Source organism: Protopterus annectens, chromosome 9.part0 (genome assembly GCF_019279795.1).
Source record: "Protopterus annectens isolate FY-2018-M chromosome 9.part0, PAN1.0, whole genome shotgun sequence".
NCBI classification, from domain to species: Eukaryota; Metazoa; Chordata; order Ceratodontiformes; family Protopteridae; genus Protopterus; species Protopterus annectens.
In genome coordinates, this window is record NC_056743.1 from 1014088151 (window position 1) to 1014109399 (window position 21249).

Genomic DNA, 21249 nt, shown 5'->3' on the forward strand with positions numbered 1-21249 from the left:
CCAGGGCCCTCATCAAAGCCTTAAGCTACAGAAGAAGCAACAAAAGGATCAACAAAACCAGGTCACATGCACAGTGAAGTCACTTCTGTCCTCAAATCCATCATACTGCCACACCCCTTATTCTGCAGTTCATCTTTGACAAATTCTTCCTAAGCCGATTAGACTTTCTTGTGGGTGACTGACATCTGTTAAGGTTCAGCCATAAGGGCATCGAAAAAAATTAAATAAATACAACTGCTAGCAGGTGGCCACTGATAAAAACTGGGCACAGAAGAAAAAGAAGAAAAGGAAGTCCTCGCCTTGGGAAAAATGGAAAAAATCAAATGGTGATGTTTAATAAATCATACATAGATGAGCAAAGTGAAAAAAGTGGTCACAAGTAATTCAATTTATAAGACTTCATTTCAGTAACTTACAAAAAAGACATGCCCCATGATAATTTTGTTTGGAGATGTTGCTACTGCTACTATGAGGATTTAATTTTTTGACATTGGGCAACATATATTAAAAAACTATGTTATTTAAGATACAAAACAATTCTGCATTAGATTCTAACCACCTTTGGTACTGAGTATTACCAGTGCTGAAAAAGGGCTTCTAAGAGCCCAGACAGACTAACCCCATTAACAAATGTAAATCTAAATAGGTTCATAGATAGATAGGTTCATAAATTAGTACTAGGCTAACTGCCTTTGTGGGCCAATTTTAAGCCTAGCCAATTACCCCGTGTGAGAATCAAACCCTGCACCTTTGGTTTATAAGGCAAACACCTTAACCATTATGCCAACCTCCCACCCCTAATAGGTTAGTACTAAGCTAACTGCCCTTGCGAGCCATTTTAAGCTCAGGTTCATAGGTTCATACTAGGCTATCTGCCCTAGGGCATTTATAAGCCTAGCCAGAGTGTGTGTGGCTTTCACCACCCCTTAGGATGAGAATACTATACCCATTAGTTTGCTGTGCCTCTGTCCAGCAGTGATACAGAGATGATTCCCGGGGTAAACCTACGATCTCCCATCCACTCGTCAAGATTTCTCTTGAACAGAGTCAGTGAGGGGCTCTGCCTCACATGGACTGGGATTCTGTTCCATAGTGTAGGGAGTCTCTGGGTGATGAATCTGTCCCTCCAGCACGTCCTATTTATATCCGTGTTGAGGTTTAAGTCTCTTGCTCTCGTGGCTCTGGTGGATTTGGATTTTTGAGGTGGAGCATGTCCATTAATTCGGGTTGGACATGGCCTTGTATGTCAGGCACAGATCACCTCTGAGCAGACGGTATGCGACTGAATAGAGCTGGAGTTTCTTCAGTCGGGCATCGTATGACATATGTTTGAGCCCCTTTATCCTTTTGGTGAGGAACTTTGGGGTCTTTCCAACTGCTGCAGGTGTCGGGTAAGGTACATTCGAATGGGGCGTTGTACTCAATCATTGGTCTGATAAGTGAAGAGTACAGGGTACAATGACCTCTCCTGATCTGGATGTGAATCCCTTCATGATCAGGTGGGCAATGTAGAAGGTCTTCCTAACCACTTTGGCAATGTGAGTGTCAAAAGAGAGGTTACTGTCAACTTGGGTCCCCAGGTCCCTGATAACTTCTTCCGTGTTTAATGGATTACCACCTATGTGGTAATTAGGGGTTACCTTGTTTTTCCCAAAGGGTATGACTATACATTTTTTGGCATTTAGCTTAAGGCCATGGCTCTGGCACCAGTTATCCATTTCTATGAGACCTCTCTGGAGGATGTCTGTGTCTGATGGAGTGCCAATTATGGTGCCCAGTTTGCAGTCATCTGCAAATTTTGTCAGCCACAATCCCCCTATGTTTGCCTGCACTTCAGAAAAATAAATGCCGAACAAGAGGGGCCCCAGGACTGAGCCCTGTGGGACACCGCTCGTGACCGGCTTAGAGTCTGACATGGCACCAGCAACTCTAACCCTGCGTGTTCTGTCCTTGAACCAGTTTGCAACCCATCTTGTGACATATGGGTTTACATCTAAGCTGGTGAGCTTTTCTATGATGCCCGAGTGGGGTATTGTGTCGAACGCTTTTGCTAGGTCAAGGTAGGCTGTGTGAACTGCCTTACCCTCATCAATGGCCTTAGTGACTGTTTCGAAAAAGTCGACCAAGTTCAAGAGGCAGGATCTGCCCTTGACAAAGCCAAATTGGGTAGGATCCAGTGTCTGTAGGTCCCCAATGTCTTTATTTATGAGTTCCATTAAGATCCTCTCCATAGCTTTGCAGACAAGGCTCGTCAAGCTTATGGGGCGGTAATTTCCAGGGTCCGTAGAAGCACCGCCTTTGTGGAGTGGGACCACAGTTGCCGTACGCCATTCTTTGGGTACGTATCCTGTAGTAAGGCTAAGATTAAACAGCAGCCTTATGTGTGGGTTTAGTTCCTCATTGAGTTCGTGTAGCACATAGTCAGGGACACCGTCCGGTCCCATTGATGCTGTGTTTTTTGCTTTAGAGAGAGCAGCTCTCACCTGGGCATCTGAGATGTTTGGGAGGCTAGACTCTGGTGGGATAGATATTTCTCCTTTTGGGGGGGAGGGGAGAAATTTGCACTGAACCTGTCTGCCAGTATGTTGGCAATGTCTGTGGGTTCAATGATTTTTTTATCATTTTGGACTAATTCTGAGCATATCTGGGAGTTTCCACCCAGGTTTCTAACATAGCAAAAGAAGGCTTTATGATTGTCTTTTGTGTCATTAGCGATTTTTCTCTCAAAGTTGGCCTTGGATGATTTTATGAGTGATCGTAGTTTTTGCTAGTATTGATCAGAGATGCCTTCCCTTTTAGGGATTTTGCTCTGTCATGTAGTAGCTTTCTCCTCTTGTTGTAGAGTTTGTTTATGGCTGGAGTCCACCAGACCGGGCGCCTGCCTTTGGTGGAAAGGGTCTTGATTTTATTAGGGATTGCTTGATCCATACATTCCTGGAGGTGCTCGTAGAAGGCATTTGTAAGGGTTTCAGCAGCGTGGGTTGTGGTTTCCACTGGCTCGGGGGCCTTGAAGGATACCACTCCAGTCTTAAGAAGTGTGAAGTTTGCTTTTGATAAGTTCTTCACTGTGGTCTTTTTTGCTGGGGGTGGGGGGATGTGGATCTCCAGTGAGATTAATTTATGGTCTGATCTCACCAATGAGGATATACTTCGGTGTGGAGCATTTTGTCCCCATGTTTGTGATGATCAGGTCTAGTATATTTTCTCCTCTTGTGGGAATGGTGACTAGTTGTTCCATAGCATTTGAGTTTATGAACTCAAGGAACCTTTGGGCTAGGGTGTTGGGGCTTGAGTAATGTTCCCAGTCTATGTTTGGGTAGTTGAAGTCACCCAATATGATGGTGTTTGGAGAGACATTCATACTCTCCAGTGTCTTCAGGAAGGCTGTGTGGGTTTCCTGAGTTTGAGAAGGTGGTCTGTAGCATGTTACAAACTGTAGGGCAGTTTTACCTATGGTTAATTGCACCTGGATGGTCTCCGATGCTTCGTGCATTGCCACTAACCTGGAGGTGTGGGTATTCTTTATGAATATGGATACTCCCCCTCCTTTTGTGGTTCGGTCCGGATTTTGGGGCCGGAACGCATGATATGAGGTATAACCTGATAGTGCTGGGGTGCTCTCAGGAGCCTTGAACCAGGTTTCAGTCACAGCACTGACATCGATGTTCTCCATACTGAGGAGGGCTTCGAGGGAGTGCATCTTGAGGTTTAAACTTCTGGCATTGAGCAGTATTACCCTTAGTTTTTCTCCATTTTTGTTTTCTAGGGCGGTAGGTTTATCATTTGAGCCTTGCCTAAAAAGGCACTATGGGTGTGGCAAGAGCCTTTGCCAATATCCGGAAGCCCAGGGGTGACAGGTGCAAGCCGTCCCTTGCGAAGCAGCGTGGCTTGTCAAGCATGTCATCCCAGGCAGACAGACATTGGATCCCCTTAGAATGACACCAGTAATTAAGCCAATTATTAAAGCTGATCATTTTGTCTCTGTATTGTGGCATCATTCTTGGTGAGGGTAGGATACTGCTCAGGGTCAGGGTCATACCGGCCTGGGCTACATAAACTGAGAGCTCCTCTATGTCTCTTTTCATGTAGTCCAGGGAGGTACGTCTCAGGTCGTTCACACCGGCATGGACAATGACTGAGTCATACTTGTACTTGCTGTGGAGTGACCTGAGTGCTTGTGTTATGTGGCGGATTCTAGCGCCTGACAGGCAGCTTAGCCAATTATCCCTTGTGAGACTCAAACCCTGCACCTTGTGTTTGTAAGGCAAACACCTTAACTATTAGGCCACCCTCCCAACCCTCAAATAAATAAATAAATGCCAGACAGGCAGATATATGAAAGATAATCTCTCTCCTGATAAGAGATCTGTTTAAGCTGACTGGCCTCTATATGTTCTACCTATTACCTCTGTATGATCTACCTACTACCTCTAAGAGTTTAGTAAAACACTGGAACTGGGAAATGAGGGTGCAGCATGAAACTGCCTGGTATCACTTTGGTGCCAAATCAGAAACACAGGCAGCTATGGCCAAAACTAATAAAGATGCAAGCTGCATAGTGACGCAAGTGCCACATATGTGAGTGTCTACAATCTAAAAGCTTGTTATGTATCTAAATGATAACCACTGTGTTTTTAGGCACACCAAGCCATTTTCAGTGGTGACCTACATAGCTCATAAATATGAAAAGAGCTTCAAAACTGACAAAAACAGTTTAAAACAACATAAAGAGATTGTTGCTTTGTACATACAATAAAGTATAAATCAACAGTCTACCTATAGAAACTGCTGTAAGTAATTTAGGTTTAAACTACAATGGAGAGACAAAACAAAATCAGTAACAAGAGTCAGAAAAGGGGTGCTGACAGTGTAAAATTTGAGAAAAAAGTATGGGCTAAGTGGTGGTGTTTTTGTCTTACACAGTCCATATTGGTACAGCTGCACAGCCTAGGTGTTTCATCTGAGACTTAAAATATATTAAAATAAATCACCAAGTAAAGTAGAAAGCCCAAAACAGAAAATCCTTACATTTTTGCTGATAACCAAATGTATATATACTGCAGAGGCTAAGGGGGAGGAACTACCTGTGTTTGGAAAATGGTGATTGTTCCCTTTCATAGGTCTAATACGAGCAGAGTTGTCCTAGTCTGGTACTTCCCCAGCAGCTGCGGAAACTTTCTGGTAATATGATCTCTCCCTCTCTCAGAGCACAATGTAGAATGACACTTACTACGAAAATTGGGAAATTTTATCCCTACTGTGTGGTCTTCCTCAGCCTCTGATCTCTACTGGGGGACTGTCACACAGAAATAAAACACCTTCCCCACTCTGGAAAAGGAATAGCTAAAAACACTCATACAATTCACCAAAAAGGAACAACCTGGCAGGTAAGAACTTGGACGTAGGCTGGTGTCAGAACAGCAGTGAAACAGACACAAGTGAGATGAGCACAGGCACCGAAGGAGAAGGGCAGCACTTCAGCAGCTGTGTATGCTGTAAAAGAGGCATTAGGTGACAGACAAAAAGGGTGAATGTAATACAGGGACGGGGGGACGGATTCATGAAGAAAGTACAGAAAGGGAGACCGGTGACCTGGGGTCCAAGGCTGCAATGTAAGCAACTCAGGTGAGGCACTAGTTACAGTAACATCAGGAAAATAAAAGACTCCAAAGTAACTTTCATTTCATTCTGATGTAGTAAGTGAAGCATACCACATTTCACACAGGAAACAAAGAGAAGAGTTTTTTTTTTCTTTAATGGAGAATCAGGAATCTTTCAAAGGTTTCAGGAAGTTTACTATGAAACTCTCAAGAATGAAATACGTTAATTGTATCATGATGTCACACAAACTGTTTCTTGAAAACATCAATACCATATTGTCTTAACTTACGAAATTGCTTCAATCATGTCAACACCCATCTCCACACAGCAGTGGGCATGATCAGCTCGTGGTTCAGGCAGACCAGACACACAGTAGTAGCAATCGCCAAGGATTTTAATCCGCAGACAATGGTTTTCCTAGGACAGCAAACAAAAGGACAGTAAATACACAGAACACAAGTGCACAATGTATTATACTACTACTTATCTACTGTAAATCACTAGGCAACTGTCCACTGTCAGTGAGCTGAAAAAAACTCTGCAAATAATAAACAGTGTCTTCAACAAAGTGGATCACTACTGCAGGATGATAACAGAAATGGGAATAGGTGGCAGCCAGATATACACAGTAGTTACATGATCCTAGGGGTAGCATGGTTAATCTCCACGCCACAACCATCTAGAGGAATTTTCTCAGTTGAAGACGGTATAAGCAGATTCATCTTCTGTTCTTTTTTGTACTGACATCAACAATGATGTTCTCAACAATTGCTTCTAGCCTAATGAGCAAAGATATTAACAGTACTCCACCAAATGCCCCAGTGCAAAAGTATGTACCAGTTCCTGTGCAAAAACTAATAGATGGCAGCTTTATATTTTCAACTTAAATACCCCATCATAATCTTATAACTACTTGAAGCTGAATAAATCCAATAAAACTGCAGATCTAAATTTCTTGCAGCACCAGAAGGAAGAAGGTGCAACACCTTTCTGTAGCAATAATCCTCATATATGAAAATCTGCGATTATCATGCACATAACTGATGCAAAACAATAAAAAGAGTGGCAGCATGGGGCCTACACCTGGACAATTGAGGATAATTACATCATGCAGGGGCAAATCCTGCCAATTTCTGGACTGGGCATCCAAATTGTAGTGCTAAACGGAAGTCCAAGTAGCAGCTTCACAAATAATTTAGATGAAAACATTGTTAAAGATGGTGGCAGTGGTAATAGTTGCCCCAGTATAGCATGCCCTGATATGTCTATCCAGGGTCTTGTCAATCTACAAATAATATAAGCTAATTCAGTCAACCACATGGAAAGAATCTGCTTAGTCACTGGTCACCTCTTTTTATTTTGACATGAAAGAAAAACAATTAGTCTGTCTGACATTTTGGTTCTGTTTGTGTAATGCCTTGGTTGCCCAAGTACATCCATACAAGATGTACTCTCAGAATTTGGATAGAAAAATGTAAAATTAATTGACTGATTAAGAGTTTGGAGACTGCTTCAAATGTGAATTATTCCGCCTTTAAGAATACTTTTGGCAACTGGAATAAAGTACAAAGTTGTTTTTGTTGTTGTTGTTGCATGTGCTGTTGATGAACTTTTAGTGCATCCTGATCATTCATGCATGCTCCCATGAACAGGCTTGACTCTACAATTATATTAACTTACACTGGGCATGTGTGACCTTGAAATGGTTTGTAACAGTTAAGGAGTTTGGGGTGGTGGTTGTGAGCTTGCTTGCATGGGGGAAGGACTGCTCCTCACTCTAGCTAGGGTTATAGATTTAAATCCATTCTGGGGAATAGGCTCTGACTATGATTTGCTAAAACGTGGAGTGACAGTTCAAACAAAACACACTGGAGACAAGGCTGTACAGTTCAGAGAAAGTACAGTTGTGTACACTTACCATAAATGTACATGTTCGACTGTATTCACTGTTGCAGTCATCACACTTGGGTTATCCTGCCAGGGGTAGTCCTCAGTCTGCCCGAATACCAGAGACTTAGTATTTCTGAGCTGGTTGCTGTCGCTTCAGTACTGATGTCAGGTCGTCAGGGGTATAAAAACAGGCAGCCGACGCCATTACATCAGTTTTTCTTGCCCCAAATGTCAGGAGTCCCCAAATAGGGAGCTAAGTTATGGTGGAAAAACACCACCAGTAAAAAGTAAATACTAACAGCTCTGTAGGGCATGAGGAAGAGAGAGAGAGATACAAGGGGGCTGGAGGGTGGGAAACCAGGACTTCAACAGTGAATTCACTCGAACATCTACATTTATGGTAAGTGTACACAACTGTATTAGGTTCTTCGTGTTTCACTGTTGCAGTCATCACGTTTGGGTTGATTCTCAAAGCTGAAGAATGGGTGGAGGCAGTCAAGAAGAGTTGGGGCCGACTAGTATGCCCTGCAGGACTGCTGTTGCAAAGCCCGCCCTGGATTTGGAAAAGACGGGCAGGTGGCAATGCTTGGTGAAGGTATGAACAGGACTCCAAGTAGCAGCTTCCAGAAAGTCCCTGGTAGGGACTCCTCTGAGAAAGGCTGTAGAGGTTGAAGTTGTCCTAGTGGAATGCATTCTGACTCCCTAAGGGGGTGGTTTCCCTTGGTGTTTGTAACAGAAATGGATACAGTGTGCTATCCATTTGGAGATGGTTTGTTTTGATATGGCCTTGCCCTCTGCCCCTAGTGCAAAGCTGACTAGTAACTGGTCAGATTTCCTAAAGGGCTTAGTCCCATCAAGGTAGAATCTTAGCTGTCTGTGCACATCTAAAGACTGTAAGATCCTTTCCCCCTTATTTTGAGGATTAGGGAAAAAGGTGGACAAGTGGACAGATTGGTTGAGAACCACACTGGACATCACTTTAGCCATGAAAGTTGGGTTAGTCCTGAGGGAGACCCTGTTTGCATGAAAAATAATGAAGGGTTCCACAGCCATAAGTGCTTGTAGCTCAGACACTCTTCTAGCTGAAGTGATGGCCAGAAGCAAGGATGATTTCCAAGAAAGGAATTTTAACTCTACTGACGCTGCAGGCTCAAAGGGGGATAGCATGACCTTTTCCAATACAAAGTTAATGTCCCAAGCAGGGGTGGGGGCTCTTCTTGGTGGCCTTAAGTTGTTAGTCCCTCTCAGGAACAGCTTGATGAGAGGGTGAGAGAAGAGAGGTGGCTCAGTGCTGTAATGAGCAGAGATGACAGAGGCATGGATCGTAATGAAGGAGAAGGAGAGGCCTCTGTGGAGTAGGTCTGCTAGGTAATCCAGGATGAGAGGTAAGGAGGGCTGTGCTGTATCTACTCCTTTAATGTGAATCCAGGAACAATACCTTTTCCACTTGTCAGCATAGGATTTCCTTGTACTGGGTCGTCTGGCTTCACATATGACATCCAGTACCTGATTGCTTAGGCTGGCCACTGCAGGAGAAGTCAAGGGATAAGCCAGGCTGCAAGGTTCAGGGTCTGCAACTGTGGATGCAAGAATCGTCCCTCCTGCTGAGTCAGGAGAGTAGGGATTTGGGGTAGGTGCCATGGAGGCAATGGTGACAGACTGCACAGTAGTGGGTACCAGTGTTGGCGTGGCCAGTCTGGGGCAATCAGGATTACCTTTGGTCTTTTCTCCCTTATCTTGAGTAATACTCTTGCAAGAAGAGGTAGAGGGGGAAATGCATAGATTGAGAGGTTTTCCCACTGGAAGGATACAGCATCCACTTTCCAGGCCTTGCTGTGAGATACCCTGGTGCAGAATTTGCTGAGCTAGTGGTTGTAGGGGGAGGGTCAAATAGGTACACCTTCGGAGTATCCCATTTCTGGGTCACAAGGCTGAGGTGTTGTGGTTTAACTGCCACTTGTGTGGGTCTAGGAGATTTCTGCTTAAGTTGTCTTCCAGAGAGTTTTGGTTGCCTGGCAGGAATTGAGCTTGCAGGTGAATATGCATGGCTGAGGCTGTGTTCCACAGGGTTATGGCTAGCCTGCAGAGTGGGTTCCCCCCTGCTTGTTTATGTACCACATCACTGTGGTGTTGTCAGTTTTGATTAGTAAGGGCCCTGGTGAGAGTAGGGATCTGAAAGCTGTCAGAGCCTGCTGAACAGCTAGCATCTCTTTTTGGTTGATGTGCAGATGAATTTGATTTGGGCTCCAGTGGCCCTGAATGCAACTGCCATCCAGATGAGCACCCCAGGCATAATCTGATGCATCTGTGGTTAGGGTCTGGGCGGTGCGGGGTTGTGTAAAGGGAAACCCCTTGTTGTGGTTGCATGCTGCTGCCCACCAAAGGAACTCTTTCCTTAGACAAGGTATCATAGTTTCCAGGTCCTGAGAATGTTGGCACCAAAGGCTTTTTAAGTACCACTGAAGTTTCCTCATATGTAGTCTGGCATATGGAATTAGTAGAATGCAGGAGGCCATGAGCCCTAGAGCCTGCAGGATTTTCCTTGCGGATAGCTGGGTTCTGGTGGCCATTTGAGCAAAGTAGTCCATCAGATAAGACTTGTTTTTCTGGAGTAAGGAATGCCATCTGGGATGCTGTGCCCAAGCTTGCTCCCAGGAATACATTTTTTGACTGGAGACTAGTTTGGATTTCTTTTCGTTGACAGTGTACCTCAGGGAGGTTAGAAGGTCCTTTACAAATGTCAGGTGCTAAAACAGCTTTTCCTGACTGTCTGCCTGAATTAGGCAATTGTCCAAGTAGGGGTAAATTTGAATATTTCTCTGCCTGCAATAGGCAATGGCTGGAGCCAAGCATTTTGTGAAAACTCTGGGGGCAGTGGATAAGCCAAAAGGAAGTGCAGATAACTGATGATGCATAGATCCTGCCCTGAAACGTACATATTTCCTGCAAGAGTCCCTTATTAGGATGTGCAGATAGGCCCTCCTTTAGGTCTAGGGTGGCTAACCAGGCATCATTGGACAGCATAGGGAGAAGCTGCTGTAGGGTGAGCATTTTGAATTTTGGTACCACCAACAAGGTGTTTAGAATGGATAGGTCTAAAATTGGGTGCCAGTTGCCCTCTTTTCTGGGTACCAGGAAAAGTCAGGAATAAAAACCTTGGCCTATATGTTCTGCAGGAAAAGGCTGAATTGCCCTTATGGAGAGCAGGGACTGAACTTGGTTTTGTGCCTCGGCCCACTGATTTGGAGGAAGGTCTGGGTACCCTTTTGGGGTTGGTAGTGTGCGGAAATAAAATGTGTACCTCTGGGATACTATGTTGAGGACCCCATCGATCGTTGGTGATGGAGCTCCAGTTTTTTGCATGGTGGGCAAGTTTTCCTCCTAGGGGCATGAGCAATTGGGCAGAGGTGAGGGGTGGAGTTGAGAAGTCATTGTGAATTCTTTCTGTAAGGGTGTGGCTTAGCACTCTGCTTTAGAAGTCAAGGTACTCCACTGCTTAGATCTCTGCATACCCTGAGACTGTAACCTGGGGGGAGGTCTGTTCCCCCTGGGTCTAATTTGAGATGTCCTTGAGGGTGCTGGAAAGGACCAATGTTTTGAGGGGCAATGCCTACTAAATCTTGGAGACTGCATTTGCAAAAAATCTTTGACTGTCTGCATAAACTTGGCCTTTTCTTCCATCTTTTTTAAAACCTCTTCTGCTTTGGTGCCAAACAGATTGTCCTTGTTCAGAGCAGTGCCCAATATTTTGATCTGACATGGTCTGGCAATGTCTGCTCCTTAAGCCAGGCATGCCTTCTAAGTACAGAACCTGTGACTGCTGCCCTGCAAGATGCTTCTAGGGCGTCAAACCCACATTGCAGGGTATGCTTACTGACTTGGCTTGCAGAATGCATAAGCTCTTGTAATTCTTTTATTTTATGCACAGTCAGGAAAGGTAGATCATTTTTGCTTAATAAGTTCCATAGTACGTTGCTGGTATTTCAGCATGGGGAACTGACAATTTAATGCTCTAATGGTGAGAGTTGCAGAGGTGTATACTTTTTTACCCCATCTGTCTAAAGCTCGGGAATCCCTGTCTGAGGGGGTGGGATTCTTAACTGTAGCTGCTTTTATTCACTTAGGTCCTTGGGAGATGACCTCTGGGTCAGCAGTAGGATTTTTGAAGAGAAATTTGTGAGAGTCAGGGACTCTGTATTACCTGTCAGATTTCCTTGGAGCAGGGGGTAAAGTATCAGGAGTTAGACTGGCTTCCATAAAGACATCATCCACAACATCCAGAACAGAAGGGATAGCTAAGAGTCTGTGCTGTGGTAGATCTAAAAATTCCCAGAGTCTCTTTTTGGACTGACTATAATCCTGGCATTCCCAATGGAAATGCTCTCTCAAGGTATGTAGGGTTTCACCAAAAGAAAAATCCTCTGGAGGGGAGACAGAAGGAATGGATTCCTCTGCATCTGAATCCTCATGGGCAGGTAAGGGCATGTCTTCATAATCAGAAACCTCAGAGTCGTCGGACTATTGGTCAGATAAAGCTGATGGGGACAAGTCTCTTTCTTTTAGCAGGGGAAGGCTGGCTTCCCCTAATTAGCATGATCAGGACTTCCTTGCCACAATCTCAGATCCTTAAAATGGCAGAAGCAGGCGCTTGAGATTGGGTCATTGGTTTTTTAGGCGTAGCTCGTACTCTTGGCCTTAGAAACACGGCAGTTTTAGAAAAAGTTGAAGATGCGAAAGAAGTCGTCGGTTTGTGCTGAATATCGATAGTGCGAACAGCTTCCTCAGAAGCCGGTGCCTGCACAGCGGCTCTGGACCCATCCAAGGTAGAGACATCTGCAGGTTCTGTAGTCAAAGAAGAGTCTCGCGGCATACCAGACTCTGAACGGATCTCGGTAGCAGCCTGCAAATCCATCGAAGCAGGCATCAGGGGCTGCGAAAATGCCTCAATGAGTACCGGTGAACTAGCGACTAGCTTAATAGAAGCATTCTCGGCAGTTTTGGACCTGTGCAGTCTGTCTCTGTCTTTATCCTTACATTTTTTCAGAAGATCGGTCATCGGATGGCTTACCAAAGCCATTTCGGAATACGGAGATCAAGAACGAAAGGATTTAGCTACAATAAGGGCCCGACGATGAATAGTTAGGGCATTGAACAAAGCACAAAACCGACAGCGAGGTACATCATGGTCTGGGCCTAACCAGGTGATGCAGTAAGAATGGAAATCTCTGTGTGGTATTTGCTTTCCACAGGCGAGACAATTGCTAACTTTTTCTGACATCTGTTAGAGCAAGAAAAAAGGATCCCCAAAGGGGTACTTAGCTTTAGGAGACTTCAAGATGAATCAGTTTTGGAAACCAAAACTCAGTTAGTGGCCGACCGGCACTCGTGCAAACTGCTTCTGCTTTGGACTCCTCGGCAAGAAAGACTGATGTAATGGTGTCGGCTGCCTGTTTTTATACCCCTGACGACCTGACGTCCGTACTGAAGCGACAGCAACTGACGCAGAAATACTAAGCCTCTGGTATTCGGGCTGACTGAGGGCTACCCCTGGCAGGATAACCCAAGTGTGATGACTGCAACAGTGAAACATGAAGAACATTATTCCAGCTGAAGTTACAACTACATTTTCTAAATAAAAATTTCAGTTTAGATGCACTGTCTGGGTCAAAGGGAGGCAGTGCCAACTTTGCTATAACAAAGTTCAGGCCACAGACTGGAAAAAAAAATTGGCATCTAGATGACTAGACAAGGAGGATTCCTTTCAAAAACTGTTTAACTGATGTTTTCCCAGAAATAGTAGGTTCAGCGGGATGCATAATGAGAATGACGAACGTACCTTTATAGAAGATTAAGACAGGATTTGCTTAAATTCACTCCAATGGAGCTCAGGAAGTTTGCACTGTAACTTCCAATGGGTGGAGCCTAAGCCTTTTGACAGAATCAAATTATGTCCTCACATTTCAAACAAATGTTTCTATCTCTGTAACTATAGGGGTTATGACAGAAGTATAAAAGGCAAACTGTTCAGCAAGAACTATTTTTATGGTGGTAGTATTCTTTAGGTTCTAGGCCTTAAACCAAATTTTATAAGTCACAATAAACACAGTAACTACTATTCCAATAACACAAAAGTCCCCTGGCGAAGTAAATACCCCGTAGCTTCAAGCAGTATAAAAATCACAAAGCGTAATAAAAACGAGCTTTGGGGTAACCACAGAAATAATCTCTCCTACAACGGGAGAAATGCAACTCACAGTCCACTCAAAATAATAATCCAAGCTTCGTAGTGATGAACTGATTCAGAAAACTTTGTTGTAAAAAACTAGTTTAATACACACAGAAAAGGTTAGCGCTTTCACAAATGCTTCATCAGACCGTTAATTTTTGAAAAATCTTTCAATAAACTTTTTATATCAAATTATCACGTGGTTAGTGATGTAGCATTCATCAATTACTATTTTAAAGGTGCAACATTGTAAAAAAACTGTTCGATATTATACCTTTATAACATATATAGAAATATAAATTTATATTACATAATGATTAAAACAACCTAAGTACCTGGCATTTTATCCTAAATATAAAGATATAAAAGCTTTATCAGCGTGTCTTATTTAAGCACCAAAGTCTTGTGGTCTTCCATCATGTAAAACATTTAAAAAATGCATACGAAATGTATAGAAAGTGTACTATTACCATCCGAATATACAAAAATAGTTTAAACAATTGTGCCAGTAATCAATGACAGCCACTATTCTATGTTGCTTAAGCAAATGAGCTACCCGATATTTAAAATTGCATCTATTATTTATCCTCTTGCCCCATACTATATCCGTTCCTATAGGGTACAAATGAATAGTATCAACCAGCTATCTCATTAACAAAAAGTATGATATGACATAACTGACTACATATAAGCAAATTCCTTTATGCCTAAACTGCGCTATTTTTTAAAAATCATTAATTAATAAAACATTTCTTACAAACAATATATAAGTACTATAATACATTCTCACCATATAACTCAGTCAAATAAGCCACTTACGATGGCCTTCTATAACTCATGCATATGAAATTCTTGTCTATAAATTTGAACATTTAAAACTTGTGCTTTAATATATTATATGAAACGTGGACGCTGAATTAAAAAATTAGTTTTAGTACAATATACTCAACTAAAATAATAAATTTACCACTATTATTTAATATTTCCAAATACTCTAACAAGATTATTGCATATATAATACGAAGTCGTAGAGCAATAAATATATCATGCTAACCAAACCTAATGTGGTCTACGCTAAAAGTTGAAAATTTCTATATTTCTACACGAAAATATATGTATAATGAAACTTTAGAATAAATCAAAGTTAAAACTGTAATAAACAAAGTCTACAGCTGGAATATGCATGGAGATAATACTTCCTCAACTCATCACTATGAAGGCTGGATTACAATACATCTCTTCCAAAAATTGAGGCTAAGTATCCTAGATTTGCATTAACTATTACTACATATCTATAAGGTTATAATTATGCTAAAGACAATCATACTATTCACCAGTCGGTCCTCATTTTGTTTGAAGTAATATGAGTATGGGCAACAATAAAATATTGAATTCATATACATGTGCTGCGTCCAAAGTTCTATGATAAAAATGTATGCTAATGTTGTGGAATATAGGTGTATGTCTCAATAACTAATCACTTATACTTAATAAATGCCATAATTCGATTACATTACCTCACTGTTCTACGTCGAGCTTTCAATACGGGTTTAATGGCGGCTCTTTCATTGAGCCCTTTCCCTTTGTCTGCTCTCAATCTCAAAATCCAGTTAACCTCTTTCTTTTCCATCCGATTACGCATATCTCCTCCTCTGGCTATATGTGCTGTTTGGTCTATTGCCATGAACGTAAATGTATGGTCTTGGCCTGTATTGATTACATGTTTGGCCAAGGCATTATTCAAATACTTTATTCTTATGGCATATAGATGTTCTCGTATTCTAGTTCGAAACGTTCTATCTGTTTTGCCTATATAATAAGAACAGCATCTTCGGCATTGAGCCAAATACACTATATGTGCAGTATTACAATCTGCCGAAACATGAAATTCATAAATTTGCCCATTATCTGGGTGTACAAATATGTTGGCCATTTCTATATATGTGCAAAACCTACATTTGCCACAGGGGGAGGTACCCTTATATGGACTCAATTCACCTCTAGGTATGGTGTTACATAATAGTCTTCTGAGATTATTTATTATTCTTAAATAAATATCGAGGTTTATCACCTACTATATTCATAATATCTTGATCCGTTGTTAAAATACCCCAGTGTTTGCTAATTAATTCTTGAATCTGATGAATATCACTAGTGTAGAACATAGGTATCTTAACAGTATTTATCTCTTTTCCGCTAATACTTTGATTACTAGGTAATGTCTGTGCCGAGTAATACGGTGCTGCTATATCTTTTCTTAAAGAGTGAATGTTCTCCAGTCCTGCTGAGATTTCTGGCTCACTACATCCTCGTTTCACTAATCTTTGTCTAAAACAATTAATTTCTTCTTGGTAACCTTCATTACTAACATTTAATCTAGATATATGCATGCTTTGCCCTTTAATTATATTTTTAAAAATATAATTTGGGTGCATGCTCTGTCGGTGCAAAAATGTATTCTTGTAGCACGATTTTCTATATACACCTGTGTTCACATATCTATCCATCACACGTTCCATGTAAACATCTAAGTACTCTATCTTATTACTGGAAAAATTAGATGTAAATTTAAGGTATGTGGTCATACCATTTAGGTGTCCTATATATTCATCTAATATGGCTTGACTGCTCTCCCATAACAGGAAGACATCGTCCACGAAACGTCGATAGAATAAGACATGTTCCTTATATTTTACTTCCTGGAATAAAGAACTCTCTTCCCACGCTGCTAAAAACATGTTGGCGTAGCTATTGGCAAAGGATGTGCCCACAGTCATGCCATCACGCTGTATGTATATAGTTGAATCATGTATAAAGACATTGTTCTCCAGTATGATTTCCAGAAATAAACTAATCAAATCAACTTGTCTGTCAGTATAGTCACTATGTGTAGTTAAATAGTCTAATAGTTACAACACCCAATGTATTGGGTATAACAGTAAACAAGGACTGTATATCTAACGTAACAAAGATCATATCTGATTTCAAAGGAACTCCATCAAAAAATCTATACAAGTCCAGCAAGAATTGTTTCTTATCTTTAAGTATGTGTGGAACTTTGTTTACCACAGGCCTCAAGTATTTCTCCACATACATAGAAAATGGTTCTGTACTCCAACCCCTCCCTGAGACTATAAGTCTCATAGGGGGGTTGGTGCCATTCTTGTGAACTTTTGGTATCCCCTGTATTTGGGGTATCACAGGATATTCTATCATCAGAAATTCAGCTATTTCATTAGTGATTGTCTGGCTAGTTACCAGATCTAATATGGTATTATATATTGCAGATTGTATTTCTTCCACTCTCTTTCTGTTTACAGTACCATAAAACCTAGAATCATTAAGCATCTCGGACATGGCACGATGATAATGATCAATGTCCATGACTACCAAAGGACCTCCCTTGTCAGCTGGCCTAGATACTATAGTATTGTCATTTTGCAACTTTTTTAATGCTTTTCTTTCATGCCAACTTAAATTATTGGTGTATCTCACTTTCTTATTAACTCCACTGTCTGATATATTATTGTATAATGTATGCAAATCTTCTTCCACTAGATTATAAAATGCCTCAACTAATGGATGATTTTGTGGTGTGAATGTACTCAATTTTGTGAAAGTTCTTTGTCTCGACTTATTATTACTATCACCAAACTCGTAACGTTACATAATATTCCTAGTAAATACTTTGACATCTATCAATGCATCTGTAATTTGATTTGATGTTGTAGGAATAAAACTAAGTCCTTTATTAAGTACATTTACTTCATGTATATCAAGGTCTCTATGAGATATTCCCATATCAAGCAATCTTCGTTTGTTCCCACATCTTTTTCAGTGAATGGTTGGGGGCTCTTTCTACCGATAATTTCCTCTTCAGTCGCCCCCGACTCATAGACCGATCTCTCCTGCCCCCCTTCTCTAAGGCTATAGGAAGGGGGAATTGGGAAAAGCCCAAAGCTTGATGTCCCCCTTCATGTAGTCTAGGACAATGTCCCTCTTTTTCATTGTTGTTGGGGTGCGCCACAGTTTCTGTGCCCCCATTAGATGCTTCTATAGAGCCATTTATATTGGGGCTGGATTGTAAGATGTGTACAGATGTATCAAGAGTACCTTCTGATATAGGCTGCGGCGTTTTCTCGGTACATACTTCAGTCCCGGTGTTACTAGATAAGTGGCTACCATTGATGGTACTAGGTTTACTCACTTTATCTAATCTATGCTTGTCCGTATCACTATCACCAGGGGATTTGTATTTGGTATTGTTGGTATTGTTGTTTGCAATAAATCTGGTTGAAGGGCCCATCCTGGGCCAAGTGAAGACATGTCCAGCTCGGAAGACCTGGATGTCTCTATCAATTTTACTTTTCTTTTGTTGTATTAACCTGCGCTCATATATCTCCACACCTTCTAACACATTCAGTAAGGCAGTTTCTACTAGTGTGTTAGGATAGTGGAAGTACATGTCTTTTGTTGATCTAAAATGGACTGAATTAACTGTTCCTCTACTGGTTGGAAATGTTCCAATAAAAGGTGCATATAATTTCTGCTCACCTCTAAGTTCAGTTGTTGCCATTTGGTTAGAAGCTCTGGATATTGATCCCCATACGTGGGCATCTTTAATACCCTCAAACCTCTGGGTATTATGTTCTTGTGTAGACAGGCTTCAAAATGCTGCCGTTGTGTAGATATGCGTAAGTTTTAAAAAATCAGTCTCAAACCTCTGTACTGCTGTCTCCAGGCGTTCGGCCATCTCTGTAGTTACGTTAGGTGTGCTTCCGTTGTTATCACCTTGATACAGCAGTAGTAGGTTGTTGTCACTCCTCATACACTTCATCAATTTCGTTTGTAGGCTTTCGCCCCAGCGTTGTATATTCAAAATTCTGTTATCAGTAGTGTTGATACAGGAAGCTGTCGTATTAGGATCTCCGATGTGCTGGATTTTATCTCCTTCCATATCATTCCTGACGGGAACATTGGGTCTATAATCCAATTCTATGTTGCCGTCAGTACCCGCCATGTCTCCGTCAGGTTTCAATATAAAAAATATAAGAATTCCGATAACACAAAAGTCCCCTGGCGAAGTAATTACCCCGTAGCTTCAAGCAGTATAAAAATCACAAAGCGTAATAAAAACGAGCTTTGGGGTAACCACGGAAATAATCTCTCCTACAACGGGAGAAATGTAACTCACAGTCCACTCAAAATAATAATCCAAGCTTCGTAGTGATGAACTGATTCAGAAAACTTTGTTGTAAAAAACTAGTTTAATACACATAGAAAAGGTTAGCGCTTTCACAAATGCTTCATCAGACCGTTATTTTTTGAAAAATCTTTCAATAAACTTTTTATATCAAATCATCACGTGGTTAGTGATGTAGCATTCATCAATTACTATTTTAAAGGTGCAACATTGTAAAAAAACTGTTCGATATTATACCTTTATAACATATATAGAAATATAAATTTATATTACATAATGATTAAAACAACCCAAGTACCTGGCATTTTATCCTAAATATAAAGATATAAAAGCTTTATCAGCGTGTAACTACTATATTTGCAATATTTTGTAATTAACTTACAATATCTCAGCAACCACTCAAGTTACACATATACTGTCAGTGGCATTTTATTTATCTAACTGAAAGCGTTCATATGAGGCTAAGGAGTTCTGTCTGTGTTACTTGATTGTTGAGATATTTAGAAAAACGTGAAAATTATATTGATATAAATTAATATCATAAAAACAACAGTTAATATTTATTTACCTGCACTAGACAGAGGTCAGATATTAATGTAGTTGAGCCTGCCATTGTGTAAGCTTTAAGATGAAATCATTTAAGACCTTGTACATAGCATGGTCTTGGAATTCTTGATGCAAATATGAACAAGCAATATTTGACGCCTAGAGGCATCAGTAAGAGTTAACTGCAAATGCACCTGGAGGCATCAGTCAGATGTAATGAGGTAAACAGCTTCAAGAGGTAATATAATGTATAAGGCAGGAATTGGTATTGATTACTTTCTCTCACACCAGTGCAGAAACCTAGTCAATTTAAAGCCATGACATTGTAGTGGCTGGTCTAAAATAACATCAGGAGAACATAAGTGGCGGTGTGGTACCAAAGTCATATCTCCAGGCTGTGAGCTTGGGGTTCTAGACACAAAGATACAGGCATTTCTCATCCTGAAGATTAAAAAGCCTGCAGTGAATGGAAAGGATAACTGGTCCTCTTTTGTCACTTGGATCATCTGGGTGAACTGGACTTGGCTTGATCAGTTTGGAACTCCAGCATCTGTTCTTTATTTTTTACTTTCAGGAGCATTTCTAGGAAAACAGGTGTCAGAAAGGAAGGCACAGAGTCTGGGGTGCCACCTGACTGAGAAAGTATTTGCCATTTAGGCCATTATGCTGGACATCTGACAATTCATTTGCCCTCTTCAATATCCACTCATTTGGGACCATGATCTCTGTATACAAGGCGCCTGTTAATAAGTCTGTCTGGGTATATCTTACTGTAAGCAGAGTTTGGCTGCCACATCCCTGACTGTGTGATGTGCTGTGTCAAGGTAAAATTGTCTCTCACAATTCACAGAGCCTCTGGGTTCAGTACTGATTTTAAATCAAACGTATCACTTTGGATGACCATCACCTCCTTCATACTAATACATTTCTGCCTTTGTTCCCTGAACCAACTAAACTAAACTGAAACTAAACTACAAGCTGTTGATAGTAGGTTTCCCAGGAACAGTTTGATGTATCTGTTTGTTTCTGATACAGCTCTGGAGGGACAAATGGAAGTCCCCAGTTTCCTGAAATCTGGTGATGTCACAAAGGAAATCCTGACAGATGGAGGGATCAAATATAGGATGTGGTCGACAGGCTGCTTTTGTCAGTCCCAGAGATCTCCTTAACTACCACTGGGCTTTTCTCATACGTAACATACCATTTGGCACCACAAAGATAAGCAATGCAGTACTTTGAAGAAGGTCTCAGGATTGAAACTGGTCTTACCTGAGATGGGTGAAGGTAGACAAAAAAATCCTTCCTTATTTGTACTTGCCCCCAGGAACAACTTCTCTAGTATAGGGCTTATGCTGAATTTCTGGGCAGTGATAATTCCAGGCTGTGAAAGCACTGCCTTGTCAGTTTCAGAGTGTTCAGAAGTTCCCCAAATGAAAGGGTCTACATCAATCATCCATATAAGTGCAAAAATGCACCCTACTTTCAACCTTAGATAAGCAAAGCCTGAAGCTGTGCATTAGGGCGTGCAATCTAGATGCAGTAGAAAAGCCAACAGATAGTGAGAAAACATGCAGTAGCAGCATCCTACTTTGAATTTGAGGAAGTGTCTGTGAATTCTGTAGATGGGGATGTGTAAACAGGCATCTTCTATGTCTATGGTGATAAGAAAGGTCCTCTTTATAAAAAGTGGATGCAAAGCATGTAGGGTTAAACTTTAATGCCACACATTTGTTCAAACCAGACTTGGGAATAAATTTCCAGTAATCTGGTGCCTCTTCCCAGG

At 41.4% G+C, this 21249-nt stretch overlaps 1 protein-coding gene across 1 annotated transcript in view; it reads right to left on the minus strand.

The window, feature by feature from the left end:
* The window catches only part of ADCY6 (adenylate cyclase 6), a 1739117-nt gene that overhangs the window by 363218 nt on the left and 1354650 nt on the right, over positions 1 to 21249 (minus strand). The window contains exon 7 of the mRNA XM_044083802.1: positions 5891 to 6018. Within this exon, the coding sequence (XP_043939737.1) occupies positions 5891 to 6018 (128 nt within the window). The remainder of the gene's footprint in view (positions 1 to 5890; positions 6019 to 21249) is intronic.